General features: G+C 41.1%; 1 protein-coding gene across 1 annotated transcript; it reads right to left on the reverse strand.

Annotated features, from left to right (window-relative positions):
• Positions 1–8,725: 8,725 nt before the first annotated feature.
• Positions 8,726–16,906, reverse strand: filip1b (filamin A interacting protein 1b). Its single transcript, XM_061929492.1, has 5 exons — positions 16,646–16,906; positions 16,298–16,471; positions 15,348–15,526; positions 12,672–15,273; positions 8,726–9,065 (listed from the first exon to the last, which is right to left on the reverse strand). The coding sequence occupies exons 1-5, from the start codon at positions 16,859–16,861 to the stop codon at positions 8,886–8,888; spliced, it is 3,351 nt and encodes a 1,116-aa protein (XP_061785476.1). The 5' UTR covers positions 16,862–16,906; the 3' UTR covers positions 8,726–8,885.
• Between the last annotated feature and the right edge of the window lie 1,127 nt (positions 16,907–18,033).

Consider the following 18,033-nt stretch of genomic DNA (forward strand, 5'->3'; position numbering starts at 1 on the left):
TGTGTTTATGTGTGCGTACACATGAAAAACATAACAAATATATGAACATAACAATGAACAGAGTTGTACTTTTTAGATGTCAGGACCCTATGCAATATGTACACATATTCTTAATATAGTATACATTTTAACTGACCTTTATTTGACTATGTTTGTCTTTTTGTAGGTGGCTAAAATACGCGGTGCTGCTGACTGCCGTCTAACGTTACGTTACTGTGTGTGATACATTGACTAACGTTACGTTACTGTGTGTGATACATTGACTAACGTTACGTTACTGTGTGTGATACATTGACTAACGTAATGTTACTGTGTGTGATACATTGACTAACGTAATGTTACTGTGTGTGATACATTGACTAACGTAATGTTACTGTGTGTGATACATTGACTAACGCTACGTTACTGTGTGTGATACATTGACTAACGTAACGTTATGTATAGGTACCTCATGAAACCCTGCTTAAAAAAAAAAATCACTTGACAAAAAGTATGAATAAGGTAGCAAACTGCAGTGGACGCAACAGATTGCCGTGTTTGCAATGACGTTATAACCATAGACATCTTATAAGTAGACGCAGCATTGGTTGCTGTGACGTGAGCAATTTGGCCGCCATCTTGAAGTGCTGATGAGGAGCCGGCGAGCAGCCGAAACTGACAGATGACAGGTAGAAAACAAAGATGGTGGTGTTCAGCGTTTTCCTGCTCAAATGAGCGGACTGTTGAAAATAGGAATCGGGGGATTACTTTTCACAAGTGAGATTTAACATTAACGTACTATTGGTTGTATTTTATGAAAATAATATTACCACAGAGTTGAGAAGGATCAAAGATCTTCAATATTTGTATGTGAAAATCACAAAGAAATCTTCTGGGGGAGGATGACGCCCCTACAGGGGTTTGGTTTACAAACTTTCAGCCCCACCTAAAACAAAATTCACCAGCCACTACTGATTATGATGCATTCTCATTTTAGGCAAAGTATAAGACAATACTTTCTTAACAGTATAATTGTAACCAGGAATCAGTCTTCAAGTAACAATATTCAAATACTAACATTGTTGGGTGAAACAGAATTTGGTTTTATTCTGAATCCAGTGAAACAGATTGGTGGTTTTAGCTGATATGAAGACTTTCAGGTGTTTATATATGTTTAAGTATTTGGCAGACGCTTTTATCCAAAGCGACTTACATAAAATAATACATATAAAACAATCACTGCAAACATTATCATTTAAGGGAAGAATGTAATAGAAAATATCAATACAAAGTGTCAAGACAGAATAAACTCTCTGCTGCTGAAGCAACAGAGATACAGTCTATAGGTCCCTAAGATATATAGATATCTAATGTATTCATACATTGTTTATGTAGGATACACACATATGTATATATAACCTAATCATATTGTTTCTTCAATTTAAAAATAGCTTACCGTTTTTTTCCCCCTTCTCTGGGATTATATTCCCAGTTTTGATCTCGGACGTCTGGTCACTTATAGCGTATAAGAATATTATATTACTATTAAGCAAACTATGAATAATAAAACACGCCAAAACATGTGTCTGTTATCATAGCTACACGTATGACGAAAAAGGGGGTGAAAATCAGTGGTATTCAGTGAGGTAAGATGAATTAAATGTGCTGACAGTTCATTGATCCTGCCAAATTAATTGCACTGAGTGGAGCGGATCACCACTCCAAGATGGCGGCCGCGCGCCTCGTCTGCGCCAGTAGGCAGTAGCGCTCTATGCTGCGTCTACTTATAAGATGTCTATGGTTATAACGTTAGCAGTAGTGATGGGTCTGGCAACACCGATGCATCGGCGCATGCGTCGAGCTCATAGAGCGAAACCCTGTGTCGGTGCGCGTACCGCTTTTAGAAAGTCACGTGACCGATCATGAGCTGTTTTGGTCACGTGACCGATACGCAAACTGTGTCGCACTCCCGCCTCCTCTGTGCCCTGTGAGCGGGTCTTTTCTACAGCCGGAGAAATAATAACTAAGAAGAGAAAGCGTCTAAAATTGAATACGTTGGAAAAACTGTTTGTTTTTTTTAATAAAAATGTGTAAAAAAAAAAATAATAATAATAATTTCCAGGTCCACAAGCATCCTCATTCACAACACGTTCTCTTAGATTTCCATGTTATGATACATGTTCACATTATTTATTGACTGTATCTAAAAAAGACAAAAAATATATTTTTATTTAAATGAAGTCATGAAATAACCCTAAATGAAATACAATGACTTGGTTTATATTATTGTATATACTAGGGCAGTGGTTCTCAACCTTTTTTCAGCAATGTACCCCCTGTGAATTTTTTTTAATTCAAGTACCCCCTAATCAGAGCAAAGCATTTTTGGTTGAAAAAAAAAATACAGCACTATGTCTTCAGTTTCTGATTTATTAAATTGTATAACAGTGCTCATTTGTAGTGGTCTTTCTTGAACTATTTGGAAAAAAAGATATAAAAATAACTAAAAACTTGTTGAAAAATAAACAAGTTATTCACTTATAAATAAAGATTTCTACACATAGAAGTAATCATCAACTTAAAGTGCCCTCTTTGGGGATTGTATTAGAGATCCATCCGGATTCATGAACTTAATTCTAAACATTTCTTCACAAAAAAAAAAAATCTTTAACATCAATATTTATGGAACATGTCCACAAAAAATCTACCTGTCAACACTGAATATTGCATTGTTGCATTTCTTTTCACAGTTCTTTTTGACAGACATTTCAGTGACAAACCTGAGCTTGTGCTTCACTGAGTTTATGAACTTACATTCATATTTTGTTGAAGTATTATTCAATAAATATATTTATAAAGGATTTTTGAATTGTTGCTATTTTTAGAATATTTGTTAAAAATCTCACGTACCCCTTGGCATACCTTCAAGTACCCCAGGGGTATGCGTACCCCCATTTGAGAACCACTGTACTAGGTCATAAAATCAGTGTCAGTTGAGTCGGTCCATAGGTTGCCTGTAGGGATTTTTAATGTCCAGCAGATGTCAGTATTTAGTGACACAGTATCGACACAGTATCAATACAGTTTTGCAATGTGTCGAAACGCTTCATGACGCCTCATCAACCCATCACTAGTTAGCAGTGAGTTTGCAGCCTCACTGATTTAACTACACAGCAAATAAAAGTCACGTTACTTAGCCAATAAACGTTATCTTACATTCAAAACTTACCCTTCTTTGTGCAACTTCAAATGTCGAACGAAGTTGGAAGTTGTTGCGTCTCCGTCTGTAATATTCGAACTGCGTGATTTGCATACGGCAATTCGTTTTTTGTTGACCAAGTCGTAGTTTTTATACCCGAAGGAAACCAACTTTAACATAATTGTTTATCACTGGCACGTTGTTGGACAACTCTTGTTCATTGGTTGTTCTGCAATTTGATTGGATGAATGCTGCGTGATGAAAACAACGTAAATCTAATTTGATTGGCTGTTGTACTGACAGCACACCAGCTGACAGGAATAACACGCTGATAGACAGACGAAGAAAATGAAAAATACGGAGCGCTCCCAAATAACTTTTTACGCTTTGGATTTTGGGGAAAGTGGCAAGTCATGTCAAGTCATGTCAAGTCAAAAGGCTCAAGTCCAAGTGAAGTCACAAGTCATTGATGTTAAAGTCTAAGTCAAGTTGCAAGTCTCTTTACATTTTGTCAAGTCGAGTCTAAAGTCATCAAATTCATGACTCGAGTCTGACTCGAGTCCAAGTCATGTGACTCGAGTCCACACCTCTGCAATCAACCTATTCCAGGTGCATGTCTTTGTAGGTGGGAGGAAGCCGGAGTACCCGGAGGAAACACACGCAGTCAAAATCACAAACATAAATAGATTTTATTGGAATTTTATGCAAAAGACCAACAAAAAGTGGGATACAATTCTGAGGTTGAAAGAAAATTATACAGGATTTTTTTTTGGTGAATAACAAAGTGAAAAGGGCATTGTGCAAAAGTATTCAGGCACCTTGAGTCATTACTTTGTGGAACCAACATTTGCTTAAATTACAGCTACAAGTCTTTTGGGGTATGTCTCCACCGGCTTTGCCCATCTAGTGACTGTGTCACGGCGCATGTCATCTGCGGCAAGCTCTACCGGTGCCTCCGCTGGCAGCGTGCCAAGACACACCTGGGACTAATGAAGGCAAGCAGTATAAAGACCAGCGGACCCGAAGATCCTGTGCCGGAGCGTAGTTCACTCTCTGTAGTAAGCATCCAGTCTCTGGCTTCCCTCTCCTGCGTACTTGCTCTCTCCCTCCCTGCGACTTCCTTGTTCCTGTGTCTTATGTCCTTTGTGTTCCCCGCAGTGTTTTTCCTGTTCCCCGTGATCGAGCTGTGTGCCTCGAGTCCTCTCTGGATTTTGGACTGCCTCCCTCAATCCTCGACCCCTGCTTGGACACAAACCTTGTTGCTTCTCTCCAACCCCCAACCGCTTGCTTGCCCACGGACTGTCTTCTTGCCTTGCCCCTTTGGACTGACGAAGGATTCATCCAACACGCACATACAACAAACCCTGGTAACATTTACATTGTTAATCCTACACATCATTTCACACCAAACACATAGAGAAGCATACACTTTCGACACACTCATCAAAGGGTTCAATAAACCTGTTGAACCGATCTTTGTTTTGGTGTCGTCTCCTTCCCCCGCCGTACGTAACAGACTGAATTGTTTGCCCATTCTTCTTTGCAAAACAGCTTAGACTCAGTCAGATTGTCATGTTGTGTTTAATTTCATATATCCTTAATTGTTGTCTATTTCTGTTTCAGCACTTTTGTTAATTTTCTTAGTTGCCATGGGTGCTGATTTTCTTCACCTCCCTCTGATTAGTGGTCAGGATGCTCACCTGCTCCCGGTCACTAATCAGATAGCTATTTATTCCTGTCTTGCGCCACACTCTGCCTGCCAATCTTGTTCGCTTCACGTGACGCTTACATTTGGTATTTATTTTCATGTGGGTTTATATTTACTAGCTTCTTGCTCCCTTGTTTTGTAGTCTCCTTGTTAAGCTTTGCCGTAGCTTCCCATGCCATCCACACGTTTTCCTTTTCATACTTTTGCCTGTTGTCATTGGAATAAATCACTTTCTTACCTACACACTGCTTCCTGACGTCCTTCTGCATCTTGATGAAACGACCAATGCAAAACCATGCAACTTGACGTAACACAGATTAGATGGAGAGTGTTTGTGAATGGCAGTTTTCAGATCTTGCCACATATTTTTGATTGGCTTTAAGTCTGGACTTTGACTGGGCCATTCTAACAAATTAATGTTTTGTTTTAAACCATTCAATTGTAGCCCTGAATTTATGTTGAGGGGCGTTGTCCTGCTGGAAGATGAACCTCGTCCAAGTCTCAAGTGCTTGGCAGACTACAAAAGGTTTTCTTCCTAGATTGCCCTGTATTTGGCTCTATCCATCTTCCCATCAACTCTGACCATCTTCCCTGTCTCCGCTGAAGAGAACACCCCCAGAACATGATGCTGCCACCACCATATTTGACAGTGGGGAGGATGTGTGCAGAGTGATGTGCACTGTTAGTCCTCTGCAACACTGTTTTGCATTTTTGCTAAAAAGTTCAGGTCTGGTCTGACCAAAGCACATTTGTCCACATTTGCTGTGTCCCCAAATTGGCTTATTTGGTTTTCTTCAAACAATAGCTTTCTGTTTGCCAGTCTTCTATAAAGACCACAATTGTGCAATGCACGGCTAATAGTTGTCATGTGGACCGACCTGAGCTGTGGATCTCTGCAGTTGGTCCAGAGTCACCATGGGCCGCTTGGCTGCATCTTTGATCAGTGCTGTTGGTAAGTGTTGTGTATTATTCATCTTAGACAGTACACTATCCTTAACATATTTTGTGCCAACATACAGCCCAGTAAGGTCACAGAGTTTCTCAGATGGGTTATTCGGTTGATAAGGGGACCCAGTAATTATTCCCAGATTTAGTTGTCAGTCACCGCTGTCTGAAAAGTGATCTGTTGGGCCAAAAAGGCCCAGGAGTAGAGGGAGGAATGCAGAAACTCAAATTTAGTGAGAGAATATAAACATCGCAACACATCTGAGATGGTCCCCATGGTGGGAGAATGGGATCGACAGTCAGAGGTCTCCCGAGTTTTGGGGCTCACACACATATTGGACTCATCACCTGCACAAATATGCCGGGGCTAGGGCCAGACAGGCTGGCACCATTGCTAGAATTAAAGAAGATGACGTGACTATCATATTTATTTTCTACATTTAAAACACTTGTTGTGGTCTACATAACGTGATGGTGGTGCTTTGGTCAAGATACTGCATAGATTATATTTTACTGACCCTTCCTACCGTTTCTTTAGGATGCACCGTTTTGTGGGCTGTCTTATATACGTGCTTCCACTTCGACTGTGTCTTCTCCATACCAGCCATGTTGTAGTTTTAGTGCTCCCATATGGAGTGTACTGACAGATAAAAATGTGAACTATACGTTACTTTGTATTAGAAATGGCAACAGCGGAGGATGCATGTGCATGTACGAGCCAGTCTGCCCAACAACAAAAGGATAGAGAAAAATAAGTAACTTATTAAGTTACAATGTTGGACTACAAAAGCGGACTCGCGCAAAGCTTTCCGAAAAAACGTTACCATATATGGAGCTATCCAATGACACCACATATTGGTAAGCATCACAAATTGGGCAAATTCCAAATGGCTCGTTTTGAGGAAGTGTGACGAAGGCAAGATTGTTATACCTCCTTGGTTTGATTTCACAATTCCATGACTTATGCAGATCCGTACAACACACAAAACAGATACCAATAGGTAAAAAAAAAGTTAGTTTTGCATAATATGACCCCTTTAAATGGCAATGCACCATCTCAGCCAACACTGGTTAGCCACCCAAAGCATTCATTTGGTACAACATTGAGATCATTCAACCCTGCCTTGTACCGCACACAACCATGGCTTGAGTGTTCTGTGGTGCGGAATGCCTGGTTCTGTTTCCACTGTCGGAAATATGGCAGCACTGTTATTGAGAGAGATGTTGTTTTACCTTAACTGGTTTTAACAACTGGAAAGCAGCACTTGATTGAGACATTGTTCTACATTCTATGGTGTGCCGAATGTTGTCACATTTAGATTTAGATTTTAGATTTAGGTTTGAATTTAACATTTAGATTTTGATTTTGATTTAACATTTAGGCTTAGATTTAACATTTAGATTTTGATTTAACGTTTGGATTTAACATTTAGCCCTTGCATTTACATTTAGATTTAAGATTTAGGTTTAGATTTAAAATCTACGTTTAAATTTAACATTTAGATTTGGATTTAACATTTAAATTTAGGATTTAATATTTAGATTTAGATTTAACATTTTGAATAAGGGCCCTGCGATGAGGTGGTGACTTGTCCATGGTGTACCCCGCCTTCTGCCCGAAGGCAGCTAGGATAAGCTAAAGCACCGCTGTGACCCCTGAGAGTGACAATCGGTAGAAAATGGATGGATGAATGGATTTCGAATAAGATTTAACATTTAGATTTAGATTTAACATGTTTATTTAACATTTAGGTTTAGATTTAAAATTTAGCGCTCACATTTAGATTTAGATTTTAGATTTAGGTTTAGATTTAACATTTTGATTTTGATTTAGATTTAACATTTAGGTTTAGATTTAACATTTATGTTTAGATGTAATGATTAGATTTAACGTTTAGATTTAACGTTTAGATTTAACATTTAGCACTTGTATTTAGATTTAGATTTAACATTTAGGCCCTGCGATGAGGTGGCGGCTTGTCAAGGGTGTACCTCGCTTTCTACCCAAATGCAACTGGGATAGGCTCCAGCACCCCCACAATCCCAAGTGGGACAAGCGCTAGAAAATGGTTGGATGGATGGATTTCGAATAAGATTGAACATTTCGGTTTAAATTTAACATTTATATCTAACATTTAGGTTTAGATTGAACATTTGGCACTCACATTTAGATTTAGATTTAGAATTTAGATTTGGGTTTAGATTGAACATTTAGGTTTAGATTCAACATTTAGGTTTAACATTTAGATTTAACATTTAGGTTTAGAGTTAACAGTTAGAGGCCTACTGAAACCCACTACTAGCGACCACGCAGTCTGATAGTTCATATATCAATGATGAAATCTTAACATTGCAACACATGCCAATACGGCCGGGTTAGTTTACTAAAGTGCAATTTTAAATTTTGCGCGAAATATCCTGCTGAAAACGTCTCGGTATGATAACGTCAGCGCGTGACGTCACCCATTGTAGAGGACATTTTGGGACAGCATGGTGGCCAGCTATTAAGTCGTCTGTTTTGATCGCAAAATTCCACAGTATTCTGGACATCTGTGTTGGTGAATCTTTTGCAATTTGTTCAATGAACAATGGAGACAGCAAAGAAGAAAGCTGTAGGTGGGAAGTGGTGTATTGCGGTCGACTTCAGCAACACAAACACGGCCGGTGTTTCATTGTTTACATTCTCGAAAGATGACATATTATTTGTATTTATTACTGTGCATGTACTGTTGCTTTGTTTTTGCACTTGTCACCTGAAGACGCCTCAGGTGGATTTGTAAAGAAAGAAAAAAAAGGAGTACCGTCCACATGAAACCATTATACATATGTGTTACATCAGAACTGATCTTGTTGTAAAAATGTTATATATTTTTATTTGGAAATAGTCATCAAACAGTGTGCCTGCAAACCTAAAAGTGACAGACGGGATTAAAAAAAGTTAATATTTACTGCCAGAGATTTTGTATACATCCACATTTCATATTAAACACTGCTGTAAAGTGTCTAAATATTCAGCAGATCGCCAATCACACTCTAAGAGAACGCCATGATGCTTCAGCTTTCACCTTCGCGTGCAGAAGGCTCCTTCCTCACTTTGATTTTCAGTAGATGACTCTCACGTGACTCTGACCTCGCTGCCGTGGAGACTCCTGGGACTTTGCTACTGACTGTCAAAGCCTTTGACAAGGGAAGGCATGTAGTGGTAGCCCGAGTTGACTGAAGCTCCCGAGCAGGCTGGAAGAAGAAACACGTGATGAAACATAATGAAACGCAATGAAATTTGTGATGACGCACAATGCTGAAACATAATTAAAACTATGATGGAACAATAGGGCTCAGATGGTAGAGCGTCCGTCCAAAAGCTTGAGGGTTCTTGGTACGAATGCAGTTTGCACCATCCCAGTCACTGCTGTTGTGTCCTTGGGCAAGCCACTTCACCGACTTTGCCACCAGTACAAGACAATGGTGTATAAATGTGAATGAATGTTTGGTGGTGGTAGGAGAGGCCGTTGGCGCAAATTCGCAGCCACGCTTCCGTCAGTCTACCCCAGGGCAGCAACAAATGCACAAACCCCGTTTCCATATGAGTTGGGAAATTGTGTTGGATGTAAATATAAACGGAATACAATGATTTGCAAATCATTTTCAACCCATATTCAGTTGAATATGTTACAAAGACAACATATTTGATGTTCAAACTGATAAACGTTTTTTTTTTGGAAATAATCATTAACTTTAGAATTTGATGCCAGCAACATGTGACAAAGAAGTTGGGAAAGGTGGCAATAAATACTGATAACGTTGAGGAATGCTCATCAAACACTTATTTGGAACATCCCACAGGTGAACAGGCAAATTGGGAACAGGTGGGTGCCATGATTGGGTATAAAAGTATTCACAAACAAGGATGGGGCGAGGGTCACCACTTTGTCAACAAATGCGTGAGCAAATTGTTGAACAGTTTAAGAAAAACCTTTCTTAACCAGCTATTACAAGGAATTTAGGGGTTTCACCATCTACGGTTCGTAATATCATCAAAGGGTTCAGAGAATCTGGAGAAATCACTGCACGTAAGCAGCTAAGCCCGTGACCTTCGATCCCTCAGGCTGTACTGCATCAACAAGCGACATCAGTGTGTAAAGGATATCACCCCATGGGCTCAGGAACACTTCAGAAACCCACTGTCAGTAACTACAGTTGGTCGCTACATCTGTAAGTGCAAGTTAAAACTCTCCTATGTAAGGCGAAAACCGTTTATCAACAACACCCAGAAACGCCATCGGCTTTGCTGGGCCTGAGCTCATCTAAGATGGACTGATACAAATTGGAAAAGTGTTCTGTGGTCTGACGAGGCTACATTTCAAATTGTTTTTGGAAACTGTGGACGTCGTGTCCTCCAGACCAAAGAGGAAAAGAAGCATCCGGATTGTTATAGGCGCAAAATTGAAAAGCCACCATCTATGATGATATGGGGTGTATTAGTGCCCAAAACATGGGTAACTTACACATCTGTGAAGGCGCCATTAATGCTGAAAGGTACATACAGGTTTTGGAGCAACATATGTTTCCATCCAAGCAACGTTACCATAGACGCCCCTGCTTATTTCAGCAAGACGATGCCAAGCCACGTATTACATCAACTTGGCTTCATAGTAAAAGAGTGCGGGTACTAGACTGGCTTGCCTGTAGTCCAGACCTGTCTCCCATTGAAAATGTGTGGCGCATTATGAAGCCTAAAATACCACAATGGAGACCCCCGGATTGTTGAACAACTTAAGCTGTACATCAAGCAAGAATGGGAAAGAATTCCACCAGAGAAGCTTAAAAAATGTGTCTCCTCAGTTCCCAAACGTTTACTGAGAGTTGTTAAAAGGAAAGGCCATGTAACACAGTGGTGAACATGCCCTTTCCCAACTACTTTGGCATGCGTTGCAGCCATGAAATTCTAAGTTATAAATAAATATAAATGATAAATGGGTTGTACTTGTATAGCGCTTTTCTACCTTCAAGGTACTCAAAGCGCTTTGACACTACTTCCACATTTACCCATTCACACACTGATGGAGGGAGCTGCCATGCAAGGCGCTAACCAGCACCCATCAGGAGCAAGGGTGAAGTGTCTTGCTCAGGACACAACGGACATGACGAAATTGGTACTAGGTGGGGATTGAACCAGGGACCCTCGGGTCGCGCACAGCCACTCTCCCACTGCGCCACGCCGTTAATTATTATTTGCAAAAAAAAATAAAGTTTATGAGTTTGAACATCAAATATCTTGTCTTTGTAGTGCGTTCAATTGAATATGGGTTGAAAAGGATTTGCAAATCATTGTATTCCGTTTACATTTGCATCTAACACAATTTCCCAACTCATATGGAAACGGGGTTTGTAGCTTAATGATAGATTCTCAGTGCTCACGTGCTGTCAGTGTCAGAAAACGTGCTATATAAATTTAATCCATTATTAATATTATTATTATTATTACATGATGAAACACATGATGAAATACAATGAAATGTGATAAACACGTGATGTCCTGGTTTTCCCAAAGTAAAGCACTTAAAATTGTGAAAAAGCGCCACATAAACATACTCCATGCATTCATTCATGGAACACAATGAAACACGTGATGAAACTCATGATGAAACACGTGATAATACACATGATGAAACAAATGATGAAAAACATTGAGAAATGTGATGAAAAACGTGATAAAACATAATGAAACACGTGATAAAATGCATGACGAAACAAACGAAAAACATTGCGAAACGTGAAAATGTGATAAAACATGTAATGAAACACAATGAAACACGTGATGAAATACATGATGAAACATAATGAAACAAGTGATAAAACACGATGAAACGTGATGAAACAATGAAACATGATTAAACACATGATAAAATACGTGCTGAAACACATGATGAAACATGATGAAATACAATGAAACATGTGATGAACATGTGACGAAACGTGAACACGAGAAGAAACAAAATGAAATACATGATGAAAAAACGTGATGAAACATAGTAAACAGAGGATGAAATGCATCATGAAACACATGAAACATACAATACAATACATTATAAAATATGTGATGGAACTTGGATGAAACACATAAGGAAACACGTGACACAACACATGACGCAACCTGTATGTAATGAAAAATGTGATGAAATATGTGATAAAACATGATGAAACACGTGCTGAACACATGACGAAACACGTGATGAAACACATGATGAAACACAATGGAACAAATATAGAGAAACGTGATGAAACACATGATGACATATGATGCAACATGATGAAACACGTGTGATGCAACACGATGAAACACGTGATGAACACGTGATAAACGTGATGAACACGCGATGAAACAAATTAAATACATAACAAAACACAAGATGAAACGCGGAATGAAACATGATGAAACACATGACGAAACACATGATGACATATGATGCAACATGATGAAACACGTGTGATGCAACACGATGAAACACGTGATGAACACGTGATAAACGTGATGAACACGCGATGAAACAAATTAAATACATAACAAAACACGAGATGAAACGCGGAATGAAACATGATGAAACACATGACGAAACATGTGTTTAAACACATGACGAAACATGTGTTTAAACACATGACGAAACACGTGTTGAAACACATGACGAATCACGTGTTGAAACATAATTAAAAAACAATGAAACACATGAGACACATGACGAAAAACAGGATGAAACCATGAAACACAATAAAACATGTGATGAAACATCAACGTAGCGCTGTCAGTGTTAAATATGGAATAGTAAAAAACGTATCCCTCACCGCAGACTGTGTTGGCCTGCTCGTTGCCGAGGTGACAGGCGTGATGGTTAAGCTGCTGGTCATTTTGCTCCCACTTGAGGGTTGGTGGGGGGAGCGCAGGACTGTCCCCATAGGAATCTCACGGTTGTCCAAGGGCCTCAGATGGATGTGAATTTTGTTGTCCTCTGTTGTCACAATGTTGTTGTAATTTCTGACCGACGCGGTGCCCGAGGTCATTCCACAACCTTCTGGTGAAGCATGTGCTTCTGTTATGGGGCTTGTGCTGACTGTAATGATGGACACCGCAGGCTGGCGATCCTCAGAATTACTTTTGTTAGGACTTTTTGCTCTAGAAATGGTTGTTATAGTAACCGGTGACATGGCTCGATCAGGCATGTCGCAGGCTTTGGTTTCTGCCGTCACACCTGTGGCCATTGGAAAGATGGTTATGCGAGGTTTCTGAAGGCCAAGAGTTGGGATGATGGTGGTACTGGAGAAGAAGTCCTCAGCTCGTGGCCTGGTGATCTCCAAGGTGGCGATGCTGTTGGTAGGGTCAGGGGTCACCCGAATGTGAAGCGGCTGGCCTGACTTTTGGGATGTGGACACCACAGTAGAGGGAAGTATTACCCTCCCGGGAGTGGTGCTCTTGACAGGGATGGCCTCTCTCTTCTTCATCCACGGTATCCAGGACCTCTTGGCCTGAGCTTCTGCCAACGCTGGTGGGTAACGTTCTAGAACGCTGGGCTGTTTAAGACCCTGCTGCCTTAGATTGTTCATGAGGTGTTTCTCTTCCAGGACTGACTTTCGGATGAAGCCCGCCGCTGTGTCATCATCAACAGACTCACTGGCCAACACGTCAGTCTGCACAGCCGTGGACGTAAGTGCAGCGTCCACCATCCTCCTTCCATTCATTCCGGGCCTCAAGGCACGACTATATTTCCTGTTGGCTTCCAGTTCCTGGCTGAGGTTGGTCACTTCTTGACTGGTACTCTTTCTCCTTTCCTGCTCCTCTAGTAACCTTTGCTGAAGGATGGAATAATCTACCTGTAGCTGGGCAAGCTGATCCTCCTTGGTCATCAGCTCATGGATCTTCTCTTTCAAGGCCTGAATATCCACCTCAAGATCTCTGCTCTTTGCCTCTTCCTTTTTGCAACGCATTCTTAGCTCGACCTCCGAACCCGTGACCGCTCCTTTGTCTACAGCTTTGATCCTGACCATCTGACTTTTCATTTCTTCTACAAGTTTGGAGATGGAGTTGGCTTTGTCCTGTTCAGACCTGAACTTTTTTTCCAGCAGGTCATATTCATCCTCGGTCTTCATTAAATCACCCTGTACAACCTCCAGTTGCTTGAGGCGGCTCCTGAGGCTGCCAACTTCTAGTGTCAGCTCTTTTATTCTGTTATCATCATCCAATTGTTTATTTGTCCTCGCCCTCTCTATCTCCTCCAGCTTGTCCATTGTTTCTTTCATCCCACACAACTTCCTGTTCAGCTGCCGACAGCTCTCCTCCTCGCTTGTCAGTTTACTTTTTAATTTGTCTTTCTCCTCAGTCATACTTGTTACTTTGAGCTCCATCTCAGATTTGACTTTGAGAAGTTTTTTGCTCTCTTCAATCAGCTTCTCTGTGACCTCCATAACTTTACATTGCTCTGCTTTGTATTTTGTACTTAAATCTTTACTTTTCTGCTCTTCGTGTTTCAATTTGTTCGCCATATTTTTCCTTTCATCTGCCAAAATGACAGTGAAGGACTTGAGCTTCATGAGATCATCTTTGAGGATCATCTCTGCCCTCCCAAACTTTGCCTCCGCAGACTCCAGTTCTTTGAGTCGTTCCTTTATCCTCTCCAGCTCGTCGGCCAGTTCTGTCACAACATGTTTCTCTTTCTCCAGGTTTGTGCGGAGCATGGAACAATCTGTCTGGCTCCTGCTAAAAGCACCTTCAAGTTTCTTTAGGTCAACCATTCTCTTGTGCAGCTTGTCCACCTCTAGCCTTAGCTCTTTGCTGACATTCACCTCATCCTGCAGCCTCTTTCGAAGCTCCCTGCACTGAGTCTCCATCTTGGTTATCTCCTCATCTTTGCCTTCTATCTCCAGCACCTTCTTCCGGAGAGTTTCCAGCTCAGCCATAAGGGAGGAACTCCCACACTCACCTTTGCTGATCTTTTCTCTTAGCTCCTGCAATTCCTCAGATTTCTGCAGAAGCGTGTTGCTTTCCTCCAGCTCTTCAATCTTGCCCTCAAGTCCAGCTAGCCTCAATCGCAGATGTCGGCTTTGTGACTCTTGGTTGGAAAGTTTAGCGGTCATCTCCTCATGCTCCAGTTTAGATGTGGCCACTCTGTGCTCCAATTCGGCCTCAAGCTTGAGGACCTTCTGGCTGTCTTTGTTGGCAGCGTCAGTGACTGCTGCCAACCGCTGCTCTTTTTCTTGTGACTTCTGAGCAAGCTCTTCGACCTTCTGGCTCTGCAGGGCCAGATGCTCCATGTGAAGCTGCCGCTCGTCCACCAACATGAGGGCGAATGACTTTAGCTTGACCAACTCCGCACTGATCATCTCCAGGCGTCTGCTATGCTCTTTTTCCTTACGAGTTTGGTAGGCCTTTTCCTGCTCTAGCAGGTTTTTGAGCCTGAAAACATGTGCAATAAGAAGGTTTAAGATGAGGTACATGCCGGACCAATGCAATGTCTTTTCAGCGCTCACCTCTCTCTCTCCTGTTCCAACAGGTTGGTGAAGTCGTCACTTTTGTTGATGAAGTCGGCGTGCTTGCACTTTTCGCTGTCAAGCTCCATGACGGTGCGGCGATGACATTTCTCGGCCAGCAGCAGCTGCTCCAACATGCGGCGGTACGTCTCTTTCTGTTTGTCCTCAAGACGCTCCAGCTGAATACAGACATGGAAGATTAACATTTCAGACCTCCCAACATCGCATTGCGTTCCTACTCGCAGTGACGTGTACACACTAAAAGATGGCCAATCAAATGTTTCCAGAATTTCTTCAAAGAGCAAACAAATAACAAACGTGCCATGTTTCATTTAGACAACAGCACTTTCCTAGCCCTGAATGCAAATTAAAAATACCAAATATGCTATAAACAATGCTATGAACCAGGAAATGACCCTAGACTGGCCCATGAGTTCAGTTCTAAAACTTGAAAGAGACTTAAACATTTTTGCAGCAGACTACTAAAAACACTACAGCGTTGTGATGTTAATGATCTTTGACTAGCTTTTCTGCAGTAGGTCCCTTAAACACAGCAGAGTGCTACTGTTGAATACAACGGGCTATTTATTTTAGAATTTTGTAACTCTGGCAGACATAAATTAAGAGTCCACTGCAGACGAAACTGGTCCTCAGGAATATACAAAATAAAATTACTACTGAGAGAGAAGACCTTTCTGGGAATGTGTCTCCAAAACGAATTTAACTGAATAACTTTGCTATAAAATGTACCAAAGTACCACCTCACATTCTTTCATTTTCAGTATGCAGCCCTCAGTGGAAAAAGTTTGGTCACCACTGCTATACATGCTCCATATACATGCATGCTACACTAAGTTTTTCTTCTCAGGAGTTTGTTTCTTCATGGAAAACACAACAATTGCTAACCGTAATCTTAGTAATATAAGGTAAGTATAAGGTTTTACTTTCACCTCGGCCATCGGCTTCTCGTACACGTCGTCCATACAGCTGCCGTCGTGGGTTACCAAGCCGTCCCTCTGCAAGGCCTGCAGTGCCTTGGCAGGAATGGCTGATCCATAATGACATTCCAACTTCTCCACTCGGTTTTTCTCTGACCTCAGCAGGCTGATGATGTCCTCTCGGGCCTGTCCACATGCATAAAATCTCTTACATGTCCAGAAAGCGTTAATGCCTATTAACTTTGGCCACCAGAGGAAGCTGTTTCCTCTATTCTAGTTTACGTTCTCACTGGCAGTAAAGAAGATGTGTAAATTAATTACTGCATATATTAATGTTAGCAAAGGGTAAAGAAGGCCCACCTGAACTTCCCCCTCCATGATTCCCAGCAGCTGGACCAAATCATTCTTAGACAAATTCATTTTTGACATCTTTCTGTGCTTCTCCTCTTGCTGGACTTTGGCTTTTCTCTTCTTAGGCTGTGCTGTACTTTCCTCTTCCAGTTCCTTGAAGCCTTTACATTTTGCCTTCACATGTCCGTCATCTTGCTTGTCCATGTTGCACTTCCTGGCTCGCATGTTGGCCTGGCGGAGGGGACAAAGACGGCGTCAAACCATCGTGAAATAAATGAAGTGTGGTGTCAACAACAGAAGACTTGTGGAACTCCTCCAGTCCTTTTCTTGACTGAACATGAGTCATGATCTACTTCCAAATGACAGAGATGACATCAAGTCCAGCGGGGGGGTCAGCTGATGTCCCGGATGAAAGCAGCTGATGACTCAGCCTAAGAGAATCCTGGCAGTGTCAATGTTGCTGCTGACTGTTATTAATAGGTGCTCAGGGGTGCAATGGTCACACATGGGGGGGACACATTGGGAGGTGGGTAAGAAAAAACACAACATTCCTACAACTATTTGAGGAACATTTGAGTGTTTTACTATGAAATGATGCCTTCTGCATGAGGAGATTGTGAATAGAACTGAATTTGGTCAAGGTAAGCAACAGCTTGTGGCTTGATTCCTGAAAACTCTGCAAAAACCCCAATAGCAACAGCTATGATTGACAAGGTGACATTTCTACGGGATGTACTATCATCTGAAGACAAGTTAAGTCAAGCATTCACACAGAGGAATCTCATGTTAGCATACTTAGCTTGTTAGCCAATGTGCTCGGGACAGAACTTCTGTTTTTGTCATCATTGAAACTGGCGTCCATACCGAGTTACAGCCTCATCATATTATCATCATCCTCATCACAATCTTTAAGTGATTTCAAAAGTTCTTTGGTCACACAGTCTGCATCTAGAGATGTTCGATAATGGCTTTTTTGCCGATATCCGATATTCCGATATTGTCCAACTCTTAATTACCGATTCCGATATCAACCGATACCGATATATACAGCTGTGGAATTAACACATTATTATGCCTAATTTTGTTGTGATGCCCCGCTGGATGTATTAAACAAAGTAACAAGGTTTTCCAAAATAAGAGAACAACTTCAACTCAAGTTATGCAAAAAGTGCCAACATGGCTCTGCCATATTTATTATTGAAGTCACAAAGTGTTTTTGTTTTTTTAACATGCCTCAAAACAGCATCTTGGAATTTGGGACATGCTCTCCATAATACCCACTGCAACTATGGGAAATACTATACTTTGACTTTCACAAAGTGCTTTTTTTTTTTTTAAACATGCCTCAAAGCAACAGCTACAAAAACAATGAAGGCACACAGCTTCAGTCCAGAGTA

The sequence above is a fragment of the Nerophis lumbriciformis genome, linkage group LG34 (genome assembly GCF_033978685.3).
Source record: "Nerophis lumbriciformis linkage group LG34, RoL_Nlum_v2.1, whole genome shotgun sequence".
Classification (NCBI taxonomy): Eukaryota; Metazoa; Chordata; class Actinopteri; order Syngnathiformes; family Syngnathidae; genus Nerophis; species Nerophis lumbriciformis.